General features: G+C 40.7%; 1 protein-coding gene across 3 annotated transcripts in view; it reads left to right on the forward strand.

The window, feature by feature from the left end:
• The window catches only part of sema5a (sema domain, seven thrombospondin repeats (type 1 and type 1-like), transmembrane domain (TM) and short cytoplasmic domain, (semaphorin) 5A), a gene marked incomplete at its 5' end in the record, with an annotated part of 116376 nt that overhangs the window by 14929 nt on the left and 82158 nt on the right, over window positions 1-19289 (forward strand). For all 3 annotated transcript variants that reach the window (XM_034236539.1, XM_034236540.1, XM_034236538.1), the window contains 3 exon segments: window positions 10411-10624; window positions 14040-14325; window positions 16787-16922. In XM_034236539.1, the coding sequence (XP_034092430.1) occupies window positions 10411-10624; window positions 14040-14325; window positions 16787-16922 (636 nt within the window).

Here is a 19289-nt window from a genome sequence, read left to right on the forward strand (position 1 = left end):
GAAGCCGCTGACGTCACTTCTTCTTCTTCTGCTTTGGTTTTACTGGCAGGCCGCAAACCACTTCACGGCGTATACTGCCGCCCAAAGTCCCCGGCCGGAAGTCCCCGGAGTTGGGGATTGGCTTCAGTAGAAGCTGCTGTCCCAGCTTCTACTGAAGCCTTCCGAGTAAATCGCCAGAACGCCGACACCTCCTCATCTCCACCGCTCCCATGTTTTATTTTGTGTTGCCATAAGTTAGTCTCTCTGCGTTCCTGCGCTGGGCTAATGCTAATGCTAATAATGCTAATGCGAGGATAATAAAATGGCGGCTTCACAAAACTTTTTGGGAGTTTTACGGGGCGTGGTTTGCAATCCGCCCAGCCAATCAGAAATATAGCTCTTTTCCGCACGAAAGTCCCTGCTCTCTAGCAGCTCTCTGCTCTCTAGCAGGGACTTTCGTGGGGGTAAAAAGGTTCTCATGAACTAATTTTAGTACCGGCTCTTTTTGGTGTGAACGCGATAAAAGAGGCTAACGTCCACGCTAGCTGCTATATGTTTTGCATTGAGGTGACACTTGAGGCTTGATGTGCTGCGGTGATATGCGAATTCCTTTTTGCATAATTTGCACACAACCGTGCTCTTATCGACGCTTCCATCCGTCCGTTTTTTAAAACAACATTTCCCACTGTTGTTCACTGTGGTTTGTTGTTGTCTGAAGTCATGAACGTTAGTTGGTGCTCCAGTATAATCGGTACGCCTGAAACTCATCCAGTGAGAAACGTTCCGCGGTGCAAAAATAAGTGCGATTAAAATGCGTTAATTTTTGTGTAATTAATTAATCTTAATTAACGCGTTAAAGTCCCGGCCCTAATTATTATATATGTGGCAATATTAGATTATTAGTATATTGGTATGATTTACTGTTGTACTGTAACACATTACGGTGTTAAAAACGTTTTGTAATATATTGCATAGTTTTACTTTTCGGTACCTTAAACAGTCAGAGATGCTTTATGTCTTAAGTGTATAAATAACATGTCAAATATTAAGCGTTGACATTAATACTGTGTAGCAGCCAGTAATAACCTGAGTAAAGGTTATAAATTGCTTGCTGAAAATCTTTAAAATAACACCTATTACCACAGGAGCGCTCCTTAATCAGTCATTATCCTTCAGCTCGGGGATATGTCATGCCGGGTGAGCCTGTTAACAAATATGAATTGAATTGTTATTGATCAAAGTGACAATATCAGCAGGAAAGGCCAAGGTTGATCAGCACATTTCATCAGGATGTGACGGAGCCGTGCTCTTCGTGTCACACCATGCACTCAGGGATGTAGACTCATTATGAGATGAATGTTATTAAGCATCCAGAAGTTGTGTTTCCTCAAACTTGTTAAACATCCCAATCAAAATATTGCCTTAAGCTCATTACTCCCGATAATATGCCGATGACCTACGACTAATTATCCTTGTCCCATCTGTGCCCTTCTTCCTGAGTGATTGAAGTTATTCTTTGTATCAAATCATTCTTCTTCTACATTTTGGTCTAATGGGATGTGTTCACTCTTCTTCTCTCTTTAATCTTTCTACACAGTCCTCTTAATCACATTTTCTAGGATTAATAGTTAAAAGAGACTTATTTGCCATACATCTATAGAGAGTCATAACGTTGTTTTCCTGGCCTCGGTGCAAAAGGACATCATTAATAAAAAATGCAGCAAGATACAAGGCAATACATATAGCACAATAATGCAATAATAGACTGGATTTATCCAGCAGTAAAATACATTTTTCTTTACATGAAGTCATTGCCTTTCATCTTTTGTATTCAAATCTCTTTTATGTGTCCACTGATGCTCCGGCCACACGAGGACGAAAACGGCTAAACGCATAGGATTAACGCAATCGCAAACAAGCTTCCGTCCACACGCAATATTCACCGGATAGTGTCTGCCCACACGAGACCGCTCCGTTTAGCTCCAACCGCTGGAGAAGCTGCAGTACATATGCCGAGCCTGTACGTGGCGCTGTAACTTCCTCCACAAAGGCAGCGAAGAAGCATGGTTGTCATGGTTGCCCTTCTGTTTATTCTCCGCGGTGGGGGCCGAGGGAACCGGGCAGAGTTTCTCGCCAGTCAACGTGTATTCAAGTTTAAATCTTCCGACAAAATTATAAAAGTGCCGGTCAAAGGTCTTCTTTGTTATTTATTGAGCTTTAAAACAAATAAATAACGAATCTATATAATAATAAAATACACGGAGCCTCTCTTTTTCCTCCCTCTCTTCGGACAGCGCCAGTGTCTGTCTCATGCAGCAGCTGATCCAGTAATGAGTGACCCGGCCGACAGTAAAAATAAACATATTTATAACTAGTTTAGGTTTGAGAGGTGTCTCCGTCCTGTCAGATTAGACTTCACTCGCGTTTATGTCCATATCGAGAGAAAGATAAATAATCTGAATTCAGTGTGCAGTTTACTTTGACGCGGGGGTGAGCAGCAGAGGTGGGGAGAGGCGGGGCTATTGCCTCATCATTATCAGAAAATGATCGTATAGGGCGCACACACGGAGCCGTTGGACCCCCCAGAGCGTTGCGTATGCCGTTCTATCCACCTTGGGACCCGTTATCGTTTCCGCAGTCGTTTAGTGCCGTATTTGGTCGTCCTCGTGTGGCCGAACGGTCTATATGACACTAAACAGTAACGCAAATGACCGTTTTCGTCCTCGTGTGGCCGGGGCATAAGTCCTCTAAATCCTGTGTTTTAAGATATAGGATAAGAGAGATTTTATTGTCATACATCTACAGTGCAATAAAAAGCATTGCATCAGGGTCCCAGTGCACACACAAAGGAATGAGCATAAGTTGCATGCTAGTAAAATATATATATAATATACATTTAAAAATATAGTGCAGTAAGAAACATGTAATGCAATAAAAACACAAAAACAATGCATATTAAGTAGCGTTAATACAGGTGGTGCAATACATGTAAAACAGTGTATACTGTGCAATAACCCTTCACACTTCTATTTAAATGTAATTTGCCATTCTTGCACACTAATGTAAATAATATCCAATTGATATTGTGTTAGCTGTAATTTAGCTTTTCAATAGAGTTCAGATAATCAATATATTTTATCTTCACGGTCAGCTTTGATGTTTTCACTCTTTTAGCTTCTATTTTGAGATGTTATATTCTATAATTGTTGATTTTCTACTCTATTTCTAACTATGTGCAATACTCAGTACTCTGCTGCAACAAAACTATTCTCAATTGGGGATTCATGAAGTATATGTTATCTTATCGTTATCTTATAACCACAGTAAAAGCAGTTTATGTTCCTGCAAGGCAAGTTTATTTATACAGCACCTTTCAACACAGGGCAATTCAAAGTGCTTTACAAAAATGAAAGACGTTAAGAAAATGGCATTTAAAAGATAAGTAAGTCAGTGAAGGCCACACAAGTTTCTTTATGCACTTTGTAACCTGCTGCTCCTTGTTTAACCCTTAGATGCATAAGTGGGTCTTTTTTGACCCGGTGAGGTGGTTTTCTTGAAGTATCTTTGTAATTACATTTTTTTATCATTTCATATTCCAGCTATTCCTCAAAAAACATGTTTTGGAAATCAAGCCGTTCACATTTTAAATTTACATTTTTATACATTTTAAGAAATTGTAGTTTTTGTATTTCTACCCCAAGCTTCCATAAGTGGGTCAAAAATGACCCGCATGCATTTCCTATGGGAACCTTTGATTCTTATTACCTGTTGCTGTCAGGAACACATTCACTGTGGACCACAGACGACATCACAAGTGACACCTCTCAGGAAGATTATTTTACACAGCAAGATCTGAAACCTGTCAGTATCATAATAATAATACATTATATTTGTATAGGGCTTTTCAAGGACTCACAGTCGCTTTACAATATAAGGGAAGGTTAGGGTGGGGGGTGTAGGACTATCAGACTTGATCAACCGGCATGGATTGATGGGGGTTGGGCTTTGAGTAGACAAGAGGAGAAGAGATGAGTTTTGAAAAGGGACTGGAATACTGTGAGGGTCTCAGAATACCAGAGATCTTTGCATCGATATGTTCAAAACGTATTTTTTCAAAATGTAAAAAAAACGTATTTCTAGTGTGAACCAAAATATAATACTAAATATTATACAAGTGATTGTTCTTAACCAAAACGACAAAAATGGCATGAAAACACATATTATTCTAAAACGGGTCCTTTTTGACCCACTTATGGAAAAGTGTAGGGTCCAGCCACTCGGGCATCTAAGGGTTAACAGTGTTCTCAAACCCATGTTTCTCTTGGTAATAACAAAGCCTACTGACGGTAAGTGTGGAGCAACATGTAAAATGTCAGATTATTACTTACCTTATCAAACAGCTCCATCGGTGGGATCTGGAGGCAGCCGCAGTTTACCACCTTGACATTTGTTTTGGTCCAACAGCACTACGCCCAAAGGTCACAGGCTCATAATGGCTGTTTACTGCTGTGAAAATACATATAGTTGAAATGCCATGACATTATTATCGCAGTATTTCATCAGCCGCTGTCATATTTATCCACTGAATGTGAAACACTGATCGGGGCTCAGGACTAACGCTCAGACAGATTTACGATGGTTGGTGATGGATGAACAGAGGAGCCGCAGAATACTCATTTAAGTTTAATAAGTCCTCCGAGGTTATACATTAAACACATGTTAATCCATCTGACTTTTAGCCGAGCTGCCACTGATGGTGACGATGAGGATAATGAGAATACTGCAGGGAGGATGTCTTTAAATAAAAGATCACAATAATATTCCTCCATTTTAAACTCTTAGTCATAGATCCCATTTTGTAGCTGTCATTGTAATTATTGCATTCTTTCTATATATTGATTGTTGTTGTATGAAGTGGTACAATGCACACATAGCTTGATATTAATATCATACAATAATCTTTTACATTTTTCGTACAACTTTTCTATAATTTCTGTAAATGAGAAAGTAACCTTACTCCTGTAATGACTTTCCATAATGAATAAAAATAAGGACAATACAATCAAATTAGTTTTTTCGTTGCATCTTAAACAAATGTATTTAAGAAAATGGCCAATAGTAACAACAGCATTTCATAATTATCATTGAGTATCAGAATTGGTTTGGATTTCTGTATAACTCAACATTAGGCGCGTTCACACCTTTATATATACAGTCCAAGTACTTTCCCCACAAAGGTTCCTGAGAACTACGATTTAGTTGCGTTCACACCAAAAAGTCCCAGGAACTAAATGAGTTCATGAGAACCTTTTTTACCCCCTTTTCAGTCCCTGCTAGAGAGCAGGGACTTTCGTGGGAGAAAAAGGTTCCTGTGTCTGATTGGCTGGGCGGATTGCAAACCACGCCCCGTCAAACTCCAAAAAACGTTTGTGAAGCCGCCATTTTATTATCCTCGCATTAGCATTATTAGCATTAGCATTAGCCCAGCGCAGAAACGCAGAGAGACTAACTTATGGCAACACAAAAGAAAACATGGGAGCGGTGGAGATGAGGAGGTGTCGGCGTTCTGGCCGTTTACTCGGAAGGCTTCAGTCCCTAACTCCCGGGACTTCCGGCCGGGGACTTCGGGTGGCAGTATACGCCGTGAAGTGGTTTGCGGCCTGCCAGTAAACCCAAAGCAGAAGAAGAAGAAGAAGAAGAAGAAGTGACGTCAGCGGCTTCATTTGCCTAATCCTCCACCAGGAACTAATTTCCGGTGTGAACGCGATCTGTACTTAGTTCATGAGAACTAAAGAGTTCTCAGGAACCTTTGTGGGAAAAGTACTTGGTGTGAACGCGCCTTTTGAGATGCTTTTACAATAAGCACCATCATTTGGAATAAAAATAAATAACTATAGCCGTTCAACATAGTTTAAAGTTTTGGGTAATTCACATGTGCTGCTGAGACATTTCCCCTTTGTTTGCAGTCTTTATGCTAAGCTGAGCTAATCGACTGGAGGCACTGATTCTGAAGAACATGTGTGATGTTTAAACATTATGCCTAAACTTATTACTAAGTATGTTCAAGACTAAAGTTACCCCTTCTGTTTCGCTTACGTGTCGTTTGAATCCACAGGGGAATATCAATGAAAATCCTGTCTTTTGAATAAAGCTTATGGCTAGATTTCCTGTCATTATTTGAATTTAAAATGCAGCCTTAATAGCGTCTCAGTAGCAGCAGACACAGCACCCTACTGTGAGCGCTGTCTCTTTCTAAAAGTCTCTATCAGAGGCATTCAACGTGACTTCACCCGCACAGCTGCACCATAGAGAAGACTTTCGCTCCTCTTCCTCAAAATGCAACGGATGCACTGCAGTCCGTCTATCTCCTCCTCCTGGTTATCTAAATACTCCCAATTGACCCAAAAACGCAGAATGAGCCCCGTCAATACAGGGCTTTCATCTCGGTCCGGTGGAGACACAGGGCTGCTCTGTTGTGCTTTTGGTCGGGGGTTAACAGGACCTTTGAGCTGAACAGGCTCCAGTACATACAGAACTCAGCTGCCAGGGTTCTCACACGCACCAAGTCCTGGGAGCACATCACCCCCACTCTATTCAACCTCCACTGGCTCCCGGTCAAGTCCCGCATCACCTACAAACTCCTCCTCCTCACCTACAAATCCCTCCATGCCCTCTCCCCTCAGTACCTCACAGATCTCCTCCACCCATACATCCCGTCCCGCACCCTTCGATCCTCAGACTCCGGCCTGCTCTCCATTCCCCATTCACGCCTCCGTATCTTTGGGGGCCGTGCCTTCAGTGTCGCTGCCCCCACTCTCTGGAACTCCCTCCCTGCAGAAATCCGCAACGCCCCTTCTCTCAACATTTTCAAATCAACCCTTAAAACTCATCTGTTCAACATCGCCTTCCAACAATAACTCACTCCCCCCCCCCCCCCCCCCCCCCCCCCCACTTACACTTCCATTTCTGCCCCCTGTTTTATGTTTATGTTTTTTATGTCTTGTCCTTGTATGTTTGTTTGTAAAGTGACCTTGAGGTTATGAAAGGCGCTATATACATTCAAGTTATTATTATTATTATTATTAAGTCGACCGTCTCCAGGAAATTGACCGAAGACGAGTCTCGCCCCCTGAGAGGAAGAGTTGTCTACAGATTATTCAAAATGTGTGGAGGAGGGATTGAATCGGTGCTGTCACGGGGAGTCCTCTGTGGAGCTGTGATTGATTTGACAGAAAACTCATTGCAAATGACATCACTTTAATTATCATTTGTGGACTTTTGGTGCAATCTTTTGCTTTCCGGCAGAATTGAAGCTTGTATGGAAGCACAGACGATGAGCTAATCCTCCATACTATGTTTTATATCTTGGATTTGAAAAATGCATTGCTTCCTTTTTGGGTCTTCTGAGTCACTGAGCTATGACCTGTCCTTTTTTTTAATCGAGGAAAAAGTGCAGTAAGCCGGGGTCGTGCTGTTAAGTATTTTTAAAAGCAGGGAGTTTTTTTGGCAGAATATCAAAGGCAGAATCCGAGGGACGACTGCGTCTCACATCAAGTCTTTTTTTGACCCCGAGCTGCTTCTCAATATGTGGTTAAATAATGTTATAAGCAGACAAACAGCTGGATGTCCTGCAGAGACAACAGCCACTAAAACTCTTTAAGAGGAACTCCATTTAATAATCCAGTTGTAGTTATTGCTTCGCTGTCAGGCTGCTTCTCTGTGTGTGTTTCTATGTTGCTAATGATTCAAAATGCGTCCTCTGATTATGCTCTGTGCTCCTGAAGGTTTTGCTCGTATATATGTGTCTCTCAGTAGATGTAAACCAAACAAAACATAATGAGATTGGGTGTTTTTTAGTCTGTCTGCGTCATTTGCATATTGGCAGAAACAAACAAAACATTACCAGACCTCTCCGGTTTGCATTTTAATGTTACCCTTTGAAACGCTGTCCTATATTTATATGCAGGTGTTTTTACAATGAGGAGAAATGCATCTTTGTTTTTGTTTCTTAGCTCAAGGGGAAACTCATTTTCTCCATGTTGTGTTTTGGCAATACCTGTCAGTTTCTGTTATTCCTCCTTCCTGTCTATCTTTAGATTACCTGGAGTTAAACTCGGGTAAACATTCAGTGCGAATATCACCTAATGTCTTCTTTCAGTCTTTATTTCGAACAGATTAAAAAATAACAAATGTGAAAAACAGAATACCGTATTTATCCACATTCATGGTAATATTTGTATATTCAACAAAAAAAAGTCTTCATATTAATAATAATAATAAATCATGTGTGTCTATATTCTCACCCCTTACTTGATCAATGATTGTCCTTTAAATCATTATGCAAGTTATTCCTACATACATTTACATTTATACATACATACAATCATGTCTCATCTTCAATCACCTTCTTCATTCTCATAGTTTTCCAAAAAAGTGTTTCTGTACATCCTTTTAAACTGAATGATGCTTGTGCTTTGTTTGAACTCCTGCTCCAAACCATTCCATAAAGTCACCCCACAGATTGTTAAACTCATACTTCTCAGAGTTGTTCTGACCTTGAGATGTTTAAAATGTAGATTTCCTCTCAGATGATTCCCACCCTCTCTGTCTACGAACAATGTTTTTAATGTCCTAGGAAGTAGATTATGTCTGGCTCTGTACATGATTTGCGCCGTTTTAAATTTAACCAGATCAATGAACTTCAATATGTGTGACTTCAAAAATAATACATTAGTGTGTTCAAGATATCCAACATTATTGATAACTCTTATAGCCCTTTTTTGTAATGTGCATAACGGCTGTAGGTTGGTTTTGTACGTGTTTCCCCAAATCTCCACACAGTAAATCAGATATGGCAATATTAGTGTGTTATATAGAGTATGCATTAGGCGCATTCACACTGCGGTACTTTTCCCAAAGGTTCATGTGAACTTAGTTCATGTGAACTCTTTAGTTCGCATGAACTAAGTACAGATCGCGTTCACACTGGAAAAAGTCCCTGGGGGTGGATTAGTCAAATGAAGCCACTGACGTCACTTCTTCTTCTGCTGCTTTCGGTTTACTGGCAGGCCGCAAACCACTTCACGGCGTATACTGCCACCCGGAGTCCCCGGCCGGAAGTCCCCGGAGTTAGGGACTGGCTTCAGTAGAAGCTGCTGGGACTCCCAGCAGCTTCTACTGAAGCCTTCCGAGTAAATCGCCAGAACGCCGACACCTCCTCATCTCCACCACTCCCATGTTTTATTTTGTGTTGCCATAAGTTAGTCTCTCTGCGTTTCTGCGCTGGGCTAATGCTAATGCTAATAATGCTAATGCGAGGATAATAAAATGGCGGCTTCACAAAACTTTTTGGGAGGTTTGCGGGGCGTGGTTTGCAATCCTTCCAGCCAATCAGAAATATAGCTCTTTTCTCACAAGAGAGTCGCTCGAAAGTCCCTGCTCTCTAGCAGGGACTTTCGAGGGGGTAAAAAGGTTCACATGAACACATTTTAGTACCGGCCCTTTTTGGTGTGAACGCGATAAAAGAGTTCACATGAACTAAGTTCACATGAACCTTTGTGGGAAAAGTACCGCAGTGTGAAAGCGCCTAATGAGTTATAGTCCAGAATGTGTCTGGCTTTTCCCAATATTGCGATAGTTTTAGCCAGTTTTGCTTTTACATGAGTGATATGAGGTTTCCAGCTGATTCATTAATTTGTATTTGTTCCGTTCATGGTGTGCACAACTTAATGTATAACAATTATTTACAAAACCGTACCCGAAAAGGAGCAGGGAGAAGAAAATAATCTTATATTACCTGCCCCTTTCTCCAAAAAGTCTGTCCTTCATATTTTCTTATTCACAGCCAATCATAACAGTGCTGTAGGAAAATAAGAGAAACACAACAACTTAGAAAAAGAAAATACTTAGTTCCCACTTGACAGTTAACGGAAAGAAACAAAACACCAAAATGATCACCTGCATGTGTGAGTTTCCCCTTGTTCGAAAAATATCCCTCGTCCCCGGCTTGAGCTTCAATCTCAGGATCCATGTATCTGTGATCCTCTCCAGAATGGAAGTAGTCATCACATACAGAGCATCAACTAGTTCCTGAACAGTGTCCTTCACATGCTGATATCCAAGAGAGGGAGTTACACAGTCACAAGATGGAGGAATAGAAAGCAGTATTCAATGTTTACTTCAGATTAGCTCCACGTCAGAAATGAGCATGCTTGATGTCTCTCTCCATAGAGGCTGAATCATCATGTTAATCACATAGCTATCATCTGCCTCAAACAGTCCTGATGCTCTTCTAGGTAATCACACATCCTGTCATGTTCACAGCTACAGTTGGGATACCTTTGTTATCATGTTACTCTCATATTGTTCAGGATTTCCCCCTAAATGGCACTTTCTACCCCTCTCCTCACCCTCTTTTTCTCTGTGTTGCAGCTGACAAATTTGACGGAGATCCACGATCAGATCAGCGGGATGGCTCGGTGTCCGTACAACCCGCTGCACAACTCCACCGCGCTCATCACCTCCAGCGGGGAACTCTACGCCGCCACCGCCATGGACTTCTCCGGGCGAGACCCTGCCATCTACCGCAGCCTGGGGGGTCTTCCTCCTCTACGCACCGCCCAGTACAACTCCAAGTGGCTCAATGGTAAGGGACTGTCCAATGTGTATGTTTAAGCATCTCACTTTCAGCTGGTCTGCTCTTGATATTAATGAAACTGATCTATTAGTCACTACTGTCTATCAAATTGTAATGATTGTATGTATTACTTCATGAATGTTACTTAACAAACTGGTTTGTCCTTTGTTCATGTATGTCTGTAAGACGTTGCTTTTGTCGGGACTCCCTCGACAAAAAGCAACATGCAAGGGGTTTATCCTTTCTATGTATAGAGTCCAGATATAGTAGAGATACCCCGTGCAGCAGTGCTTCTCTCCTAGTAGCAGCACCATGACATAAAAAATAAGTAAACTGAGCATTTCTCATCAATATCCTAGAGTTCGCTGGTATTCTGATACAAGAGAGATGTCTTTTTATGTAAATGTGTGTCAAAAACGTACAGAAAAACTGATATCTTACAAGTAGGCCAGATATATAAATAGACATGTTGTCGGAATATGTGCTTCTCTCCTGGGTGCAGGGTAACCCACAGTAAACCAAAATACATCAAAATAGCAGCTTAAACACTACTAGACACTTAACTACAAAAACTATGTGTTTTGAAGAATACATTGATACCAGCACACGTAAAAAACAATAGAGCAAACTTGCTGATTTGCATGTTGTTTAATCAGATTTCCTTTGTGTGCTTTAAATAATCTTAAATATACTTTAAAGTCACAATTAACACACAGCGCCCCGCAAGTTTGACCACATCACACCAATTCTGGCTTCGCTCCACTGGCTTCCTGTCCATTTTAGAGTCCATTTTAAGATTTGTTTGTTTTTAAATCTCTTAATGGGCTGGCCCCAGAGTACATCTCAGACCTCTTACAGGTGTACACCCCCTCAAGGGCTTTGAGGTCGGCTGATCAGCTGCGGCTGGTAGTCCCAAAAACTAGGAAAAAGACCAGGGGAGATCGAGCGTTCTCATCGGTAGCCCCCAGGCTCTGGAACGACCTACCCCCTCATGTCAAATTGTCGCCCACTCTTGAAGCTTTTAAGTCCCGCCTAAAGACCCACCTCTTTTCCCTCGCTTACCAGTCAGTCTATGTCATACCTATTTGTATGCTTTTACTGTCTGTCCATAGCCTTTATGTGCCTTGCATTTATTCTTATGTGTGCTTTTATCTTTTCTTATGTGTGCTTTTATCTTTTCTTATGTGTGCCTTTTATCTATTCGTGTAATATTATATTGTATTATAATGTTATGTTCATTGTGAAGCACTTTGGCAAACCCTCTGTTTTTAAACTGTGCTATATAAATAAAGTGGATTGGATTGGATACACACCTAACAATTCAAACAGCAGTGGAAGAAGAACTCAAACCTAGAAAAACTCTAGTCTGTCATTCAAAATGTTACTAAAGTAAAAGTGTATGTACTTATAGTCGTTCTCGTGCACCGCTGAGAATACAATAATGCATTTCCATTACGCTGTATTAATTATAATGTCCTACAACAGAGTACATATGTTCATAAGATAACACAGGCTTCCAACATATAGGATTAATGATAATGTAATTAATAAATACCATGAAGTAGATTTGTATGTCACAGCTCACAGCTCTTGAACTTGAGCCCTGCAGCTTTTGGTGATTCATAGTTTTGCTCAATATTTAATCATGGTAGATGTTTGTCTAACACGGGAGTAAGAGAACACCCTCTCTCTCTCTTTCTTCTGTAGCATCTTACCCGTTCAAACTATTTCTAACGTTTCTAAGCAACTAGCAAATCTTTATATTTACTCCAGCTTTTTCTTTGAGGATTGTGAATTCGTCAGAAATCGATGTCTCCTCTCGCTGAAAGGTTCAGACTGGAGAACTTCAGGGTGTCCAGCGGTTCAATCAGTGTGTTGTTGTCAGCAAGTGACTTTAATCTGATTCACATTTAAGCTAAATTGGAAAACTAAATTAAAAGCCACCACATGCATCGCATCTCAGCAACCTTCTGGGAAAAGGTTTTCTGAATTGTATGGTGAATTGATTTTTCTCCCTTCTGTCTCCCCCATTCACTGCCCTCCGAAGGTGCAGAGGAGAAATGAGGAGAGGGGGGGGACGACGACACACTTTCATTTAATGGAGAATTAAATCACTGTCAGAGAGAATAAAGTGTGCGGTTTACATCCAATAATGTCATACATAAAGATGGAGACGATGTGGTGGAGCTGGCGTGTTTCAGAGCTATTATGCTACACCTGTTTCGGTCATTTATCATCCTAACCTTTAGGATTGGGGAGTGAGCAATGAGTTTTCTTATTACGGCACAATGTCATTAATAACATGGCCTGTGGTTATTAATCCTGATCACCTGCTGTGGTGTGGGGGCCTCTCACACACACTCACACACACACACACACACACACACACACACACACACACACACACACACACACACACACACACACACACACACACACACATACCATGTATACATCACTTCAGGGGACATTACATAGACTTACATGCATTTCCTGGAGACTTATCCTAACCTTAACCATAACCAACACATGCCTAACCCTAACCATAACCCTAATCCTAAACCTAACCAAGTCTTCACCCTAAAATTAATGATTCCCCTTATGGGGACCTCCAATTTGTCCCCATAAGGGAGGTGAGTCCCCACACGTGACTGTGTAAACAGATTTAAGTCCCCACAAGTATAGTAATGCTAGACCACACACACACACACACACACACACACACACACACACACACACACACACACACACACACACACACACACACACACACACACACACACACTGTGAGTCAATCAGTCATTGCACCCCCTCTGAGCATTAAATAATGTTTCTTCTTCCTTTCTCTACTCTTAATTTTTCGTGACCTCTCCTCAGTTTTTCTATCTCGTTTTATTATTCCCTATGTTTGTCCTCATGGGATCTACATTGTATGGTGTTTTATGTTATTGTTGTATTGTATTTTTAATGTATTTGTTTGTATATTACACTCTGTCATTTTCATAATGTTCCTGTAATTGTATTTATCTTTTTAACAGTAACCTAAAACACTGTTATAAAACGAGTCCAATCCACATTAAAGATCATATTTAGATGAACAGATAGTTATTAAGCAGGTTGTTAAATGTTATAATGCCACATAAGATATATTTATTTTAGTTTTTTAAGCATAATTAGAGCAAGGAAGCTTTAAACATAACATTGGATCTGTGTAATCCAAGCTATAAAATATTGACGGTCCCTAAGTGAAACAAAAAAAGGCATTTTAATTATTATTTCGAGTCTCAAATGTATGCCGAATTCAAGAAGGAACCATGTTAACTAATACAATATATTTAGTTATATTGTAATATGTGTGTGATTTTGTTAAAACCAATTATAATCTTAAATTTAAACTTTGATTTGATGTTTTCTCCCACCGCAGAACCCAACTTCGTGTCCTCCTACGATATCGGCAACTTCACGTACTTCTTCTTCCGTGAGAACGCGGTGGAGCACGACTGCGGCCGGACGGTGTTTTCCCGCGCAGGAAGAGTTTGTAAGAACGATATTGGCGGACGCTTCCTGCTGGAGGACACGTGGACGACCTTCATGAAGGCTCGACTGAACTGCTCTCGACCCGGAGAAATCCCCTTCAACTACAACGAGCTGCAGGGAACCTTTTACCTGCCGGAGCTCGAGCTGCTGTACGGCATCTTCACCACCAACGTGTGAGTTACAAAAGCTCAATCAGTTCAATTTAAAGTGCAATCATTAGACAGGATGAGGATAAGTGCGTTGTGACACACTGAAAAGCCACGATAGGGGCTAGACAATAAACAGGTAGCATTCATAACTTCTTTTACTTACATATCCAGAATTGGAGAGTTTGTGTATTAAACAGAAAAAACAACACTAACTACATACCCTGAAACTAATCTGCTTAATGATCCCAAAACATGAATTATATTTATATATATATATATATATACAGCTCTATATATTAATAATTGTTTTTTCAAATAGTAATGATGTTAAAAAGCTAGATATATGCAAAGAGCAAAGGGATAGTATAAATAAAATGCATTTCAGAGTAAATTAAACTTGCGAAAGCCCCTGTCACACTGTCCCGAAATTGAAACCAGATGGACACACGAATATGGAATTGTGAATTCGGCACGAAGATGGTCCCGAACCACAACATTTAATTTTCTATTACATTTAAGACTGCAACGAAAGTAACAAAAACAATTATGTTAAAGTACTATGATACTGTACTGATATTTTCAGACTTTCTTCTTTACTTTCTCCGTCTTTATATGTAGAAGATATTAAGTTTTCTCCGTCATGTTGTTTCCATAGCAACAACAACTTCCTGTCAACTCGCCTTCAAAATAAAAACATCTAAATAAAAACAGGAAGTTAACCTAAATTACATTTAAGACATACAACTGCAACGAAAGTAACAAAAACAATGTAATATCCTTTTCAGTTTCACAGAACACAAATTGGGTTATTTACATAATATGTTTACATGATTTTGTTCAAAAACAACCAGATGGACACACGATAAAGGAAATGTTCAAATTCGGGCATTTTTCGCCCCGATGGAACCGATGATTAGACGAAGATGACACGATTTGATAAGATGCCCTCACGGGTGCCTTACGAGGAGCAAAATGGACACACAAATTCAACACGAAAATGAACCTTCTCAAGGTCCTTCGGCAACTTTTTGGCATGCCAAAGATTTTGCCACCGCTCGCGAAGTTGCTGCCGGAGCCTGAGAAACTCCACCGGCGGTCATACGAGGGCTTAAGATGCCCTCACGAATGGTCCGATGTTGTTACGATCAGAGCCGAATTTGAACATTTCCTTTATCGTGTGTCCATCTGGTGTCAATTTGGGGACAGTGTGACAGGGGCTTTAGGAGACATTTAGCGTATTGAAGATTTTACATTTATTTACCCAACAAATGCAAAGCAAAGAAAAACAATGACCACACACACTTCACTGTTGGAGTCCACTGACAAAATGTGTGACAATTCACCGTGTTTGTAATCAGCGTTGATGGTAAATGTAGTCGTTTGATGTCCTCCTTTTGTTGAATCCTCTAACATCTCCTTCTACAAAGTCCTTATTCTGTTCTGTTATTTGCACACACACCTCTTTGAAATGAATCCAGCCTTTGTGAATAATTAGATGAAGTCAATTATCGAGTCTTCAGATCCAAATAACACCCCAGTCAGTGTGTCTCTTTGTCTGAATGAAGCAAAAGGAGATTAGAGAGGAATCAGATGAAAACTTCTTTGTTGATTTTAATGCACCCGCAGAATAGCTTCATGTATAATTCACCGTGTTGTTGGCGCCACATTGTCAGCTGAGTAAACACAACGCACTTGGACTGCATTAACTAGACATGTGACCGACCTTTGTAGCTCGCTCACGCTGAGCATATGCAGTTGAGTGATATATGACAGCGATGTTTACATAAAGTACTTCTAAATTTGAATTTCCAGTAGAAAAAAATCCACCCATAGAAATTCAAACGTGACATTTAAATCCCATGAAAGAAACATATCATCACTTATTGATGTTGACACTGTGTCATGCACATTGGGGGAAAGAGATGGGATGCATCCATGGATGAAATGCAATATTTCTATTGTCACAAACACGCTTTTTTTTAACTTTCTCATTCCTACACTATTATTAAAAGCTGAGTAATCTATTCTTTATGGTCATTGCCTTCCCAAAAAGTCCTTTGACGGGTATTGGAAACATTCCCCCTGCAGGCACAGAGTTTAATGAACAGCCGCAGTGGATTATAATTCAGCGCGCCCAGTTTAAGTTGAGAGTTAATACTCTCATTTTTTACTTTCTCTTCGGACGGAGGACTTGTTGAAACTGACATCTTAAAAAGTCAAAGCTGTATTTCAGGCCTGAGACCTACAGTTCATCAGACGGCCCGGCAGCTTAATTGTGTCCTGTGGCTAGATTTATCATCCAATAATCACTTACGTCTGTCGGTCCGCCGTTTGATTTGTATTGTTGGGTGGGAATAAAACAAACACACAGAGAGTTATTTACTACTGCGTTGGTGTCATTTCCTAAATTCTTTCCATCCAATACTTCCCTCCTTCATCCATCATCCTCTCACTGTTTCGTCTCTTTTTGTTCTCCTGTATTCAGAAACAGCATTGCTGCGTCTGCGGTGTGTGCCTTCAATCTCAGCGCCATATCGCAGGTTTTCAACGGGCCCTTCAAGTACCAGGAGAACTCCCGCTCAGCGTGGCTGCCGTACCCCAACCCCAACCCCGACTTTCAGGTAACAAAACACACTGAAACACTGAAACGAGCTGAATCCAGATCAAAGGCACGCTGAAGGCTCTTGGAGCAGGTTTTCTCTCAGTGATCCTGCTGTTATGTTAAATGTTTGTTTTTCATGTATTGTGTCTTGATATCTGTCTGTTGATGTCACACATGGAGCTGATGTGATGTAAGTCACATTTCAGACTTGATCCGACCATTCAAGTATTATCGTATCGTACGAAGAGGGTCCATTTTACAAAAGGATTGCACAGCGTTTGCACCTGCTAAACCTGCACAAAAATACGTTTATGAAGTTCAGATTCTTAATGATCTTTTGTTCATGCTTGAGAGGATCTAAACCCAACACACTAAGCTTGCTATATAACTATTTTTTTATCTTTAATACTTTTTGTATGCATGCTTTTTTGGATGGCGCAGCGTTTGCAGCTCCTAAAGATAAGACAAAAAACAAATGGTGTGGTTTGAAAAGTTGTGCGGACATAAGAGGAGAGAAGATTTTTAAATGTTCTTCCACATATACTTTAGGCAATGTAAGGGGCGGATGAGTTTGAGGTCAGAGTAGATAATTACAAAGAACAAAAGAAACTATGCCAAGAAATGTTATTGATCGGTGCATGCATGATTTTTGGGTGGATGTTTCTTTTAGCTTATGGCAATGCACATCCATTTATCCTATATATGTACATTCAATGTTATTTTTCCTTATCATGCGAAAAAACCTTTCTTTTAATGTGTTAGTTAGCAGTTCTTAGTGCCAGCTATCTTTTAAAGTGTTAACAAAGTCTGCTTCGAAAAATAATGAAGACAAAATTGGGACTATTTGAAAAAGTGATCGGGAAACGTCTCCACCATCTCCAGTTGAAATGACACCTATTGTGCAGCTGGACGCATGCCTTAAGACAAGAATGCATGTGGTGTATGTGTATCCATCCTGCCTCTTCTTCTCATTCATGTCCTCTCCTTCAATCACCGCTCTCTCCGAACACATTTTCCACCGTTCGTTATAAATCCCGTTCTTTTTTACCGTGGTACAATCGTTCCTTTACGGTGTTTCATAGCCTCGTTATCTGAACTCCGGTCCCCTTTCTAATAAACTGTCCATGTTTCGCACAAGTGGCACTTTATGATTATGTTTTATGCCCTCAGTCTTAAAACTGAGAGCAGTGCCAGGTCCTTTTATTCAGATTGTAGTCACTGCTCTGCAGAGACACAGAGGGAATGTCTTATTAGCCCGAGTGCCTCTCAGTGTTAGCGCGCTTAGCAGATAGCAAGGGAGCTAATCCACGCCACTCTCCGTGAGGGATTGAATTCCCTCTGAGGTCTCGCTGCCAATCTGTGACACACGCCTCACTTCCACACATGTTTCCCATCACGGGCCCTCTGTCATGTTTCTGTCAACCCAGCAGCCCGCGGAAAATGCTATCGAGAAGTCACATACACATTATCTGTAATGACATGCAGGAGAAAGGGGATGCTGAAAAAGTGCTAGCTGTGACAAGAAAAAGCATGGATCTATGACTTAAAGGCGATCATATCTACGTGTCTGAAATCCTCCTACCTTCAAGAAAACCCATTCCTTCTATCTGCCCACATATTTATTCTGCTTAGCATACTGTAGGTACATCAAAGAGCAGTTTCTATATACCATAAGCTTTTATGAGGCTGTGTTCCTCAAGGATAAACCAGGATCAGTTCTCCCTCTCCATCCTCATCTCTCTCTTACGCTCCGGCACACTACCTGCCCCTCACCAGTGGACCGATACACACTTTATCTAGGTTTCAGTGACATCTTCATCAAGCATTTGTCAATGTTGGAGGATTAGATTTACGAGCACAGGATTTATGGCCTGCCTCGTTCTTTTTTTACCGCCCCTTTGTTCACACACACACAACTGAGGGAGACTATCACCTATAAAAGCCACATACATATCCTCTGTACACAAATACGCCCTCAAAAATAGGTGGTTGTTGATTGCTGTCAAATAGGGATAATTATCACCGTGAAGCCATGGCTCAACGCACACACTGCTCATTGATTGAGGACTTCATGCCCCAAAAACACCCCTGTATTTGAACCTCAGGGATTGATACTGGCTGTGAGTCATGTGCGTTGAGTTTAAGGAGCTGATACCGTCTCTGTGTTGTACGGGATTTCTGTCACACTGTAATTGCTTAGTTTACAAATGCATTCATCGTAGATGTCCATACAGAAACGATATGTCATGAACTTTTTAGAAAATCCTTGTTATTAATGATACTAATGGCCTTTAAGTGGCATTGATTCAGCATAGCTAGCTGGCCATTTTGTACATTATAATTCATTGAATTTTGACCAGACAAAGCAATAAATACAAATGTATAG

The sequence above is a fragment of the Gymnodraco acuticeps genome, unplaced genomic scaffold (genome assembly GCF_902827175.1).
Source record: "Gymnodraco acuticeps unplaced genomic scaffold, fGymAcu1.1, whole genome shotgun sequence".
Taxonomy (NCBI): domain Eukaryota; kingdom Metazoa; phylum Chordata; class Actinopteri; order Perciformes; family Bathydraconidae; genus Gymnodraco; species Gymnodraco acuticeps.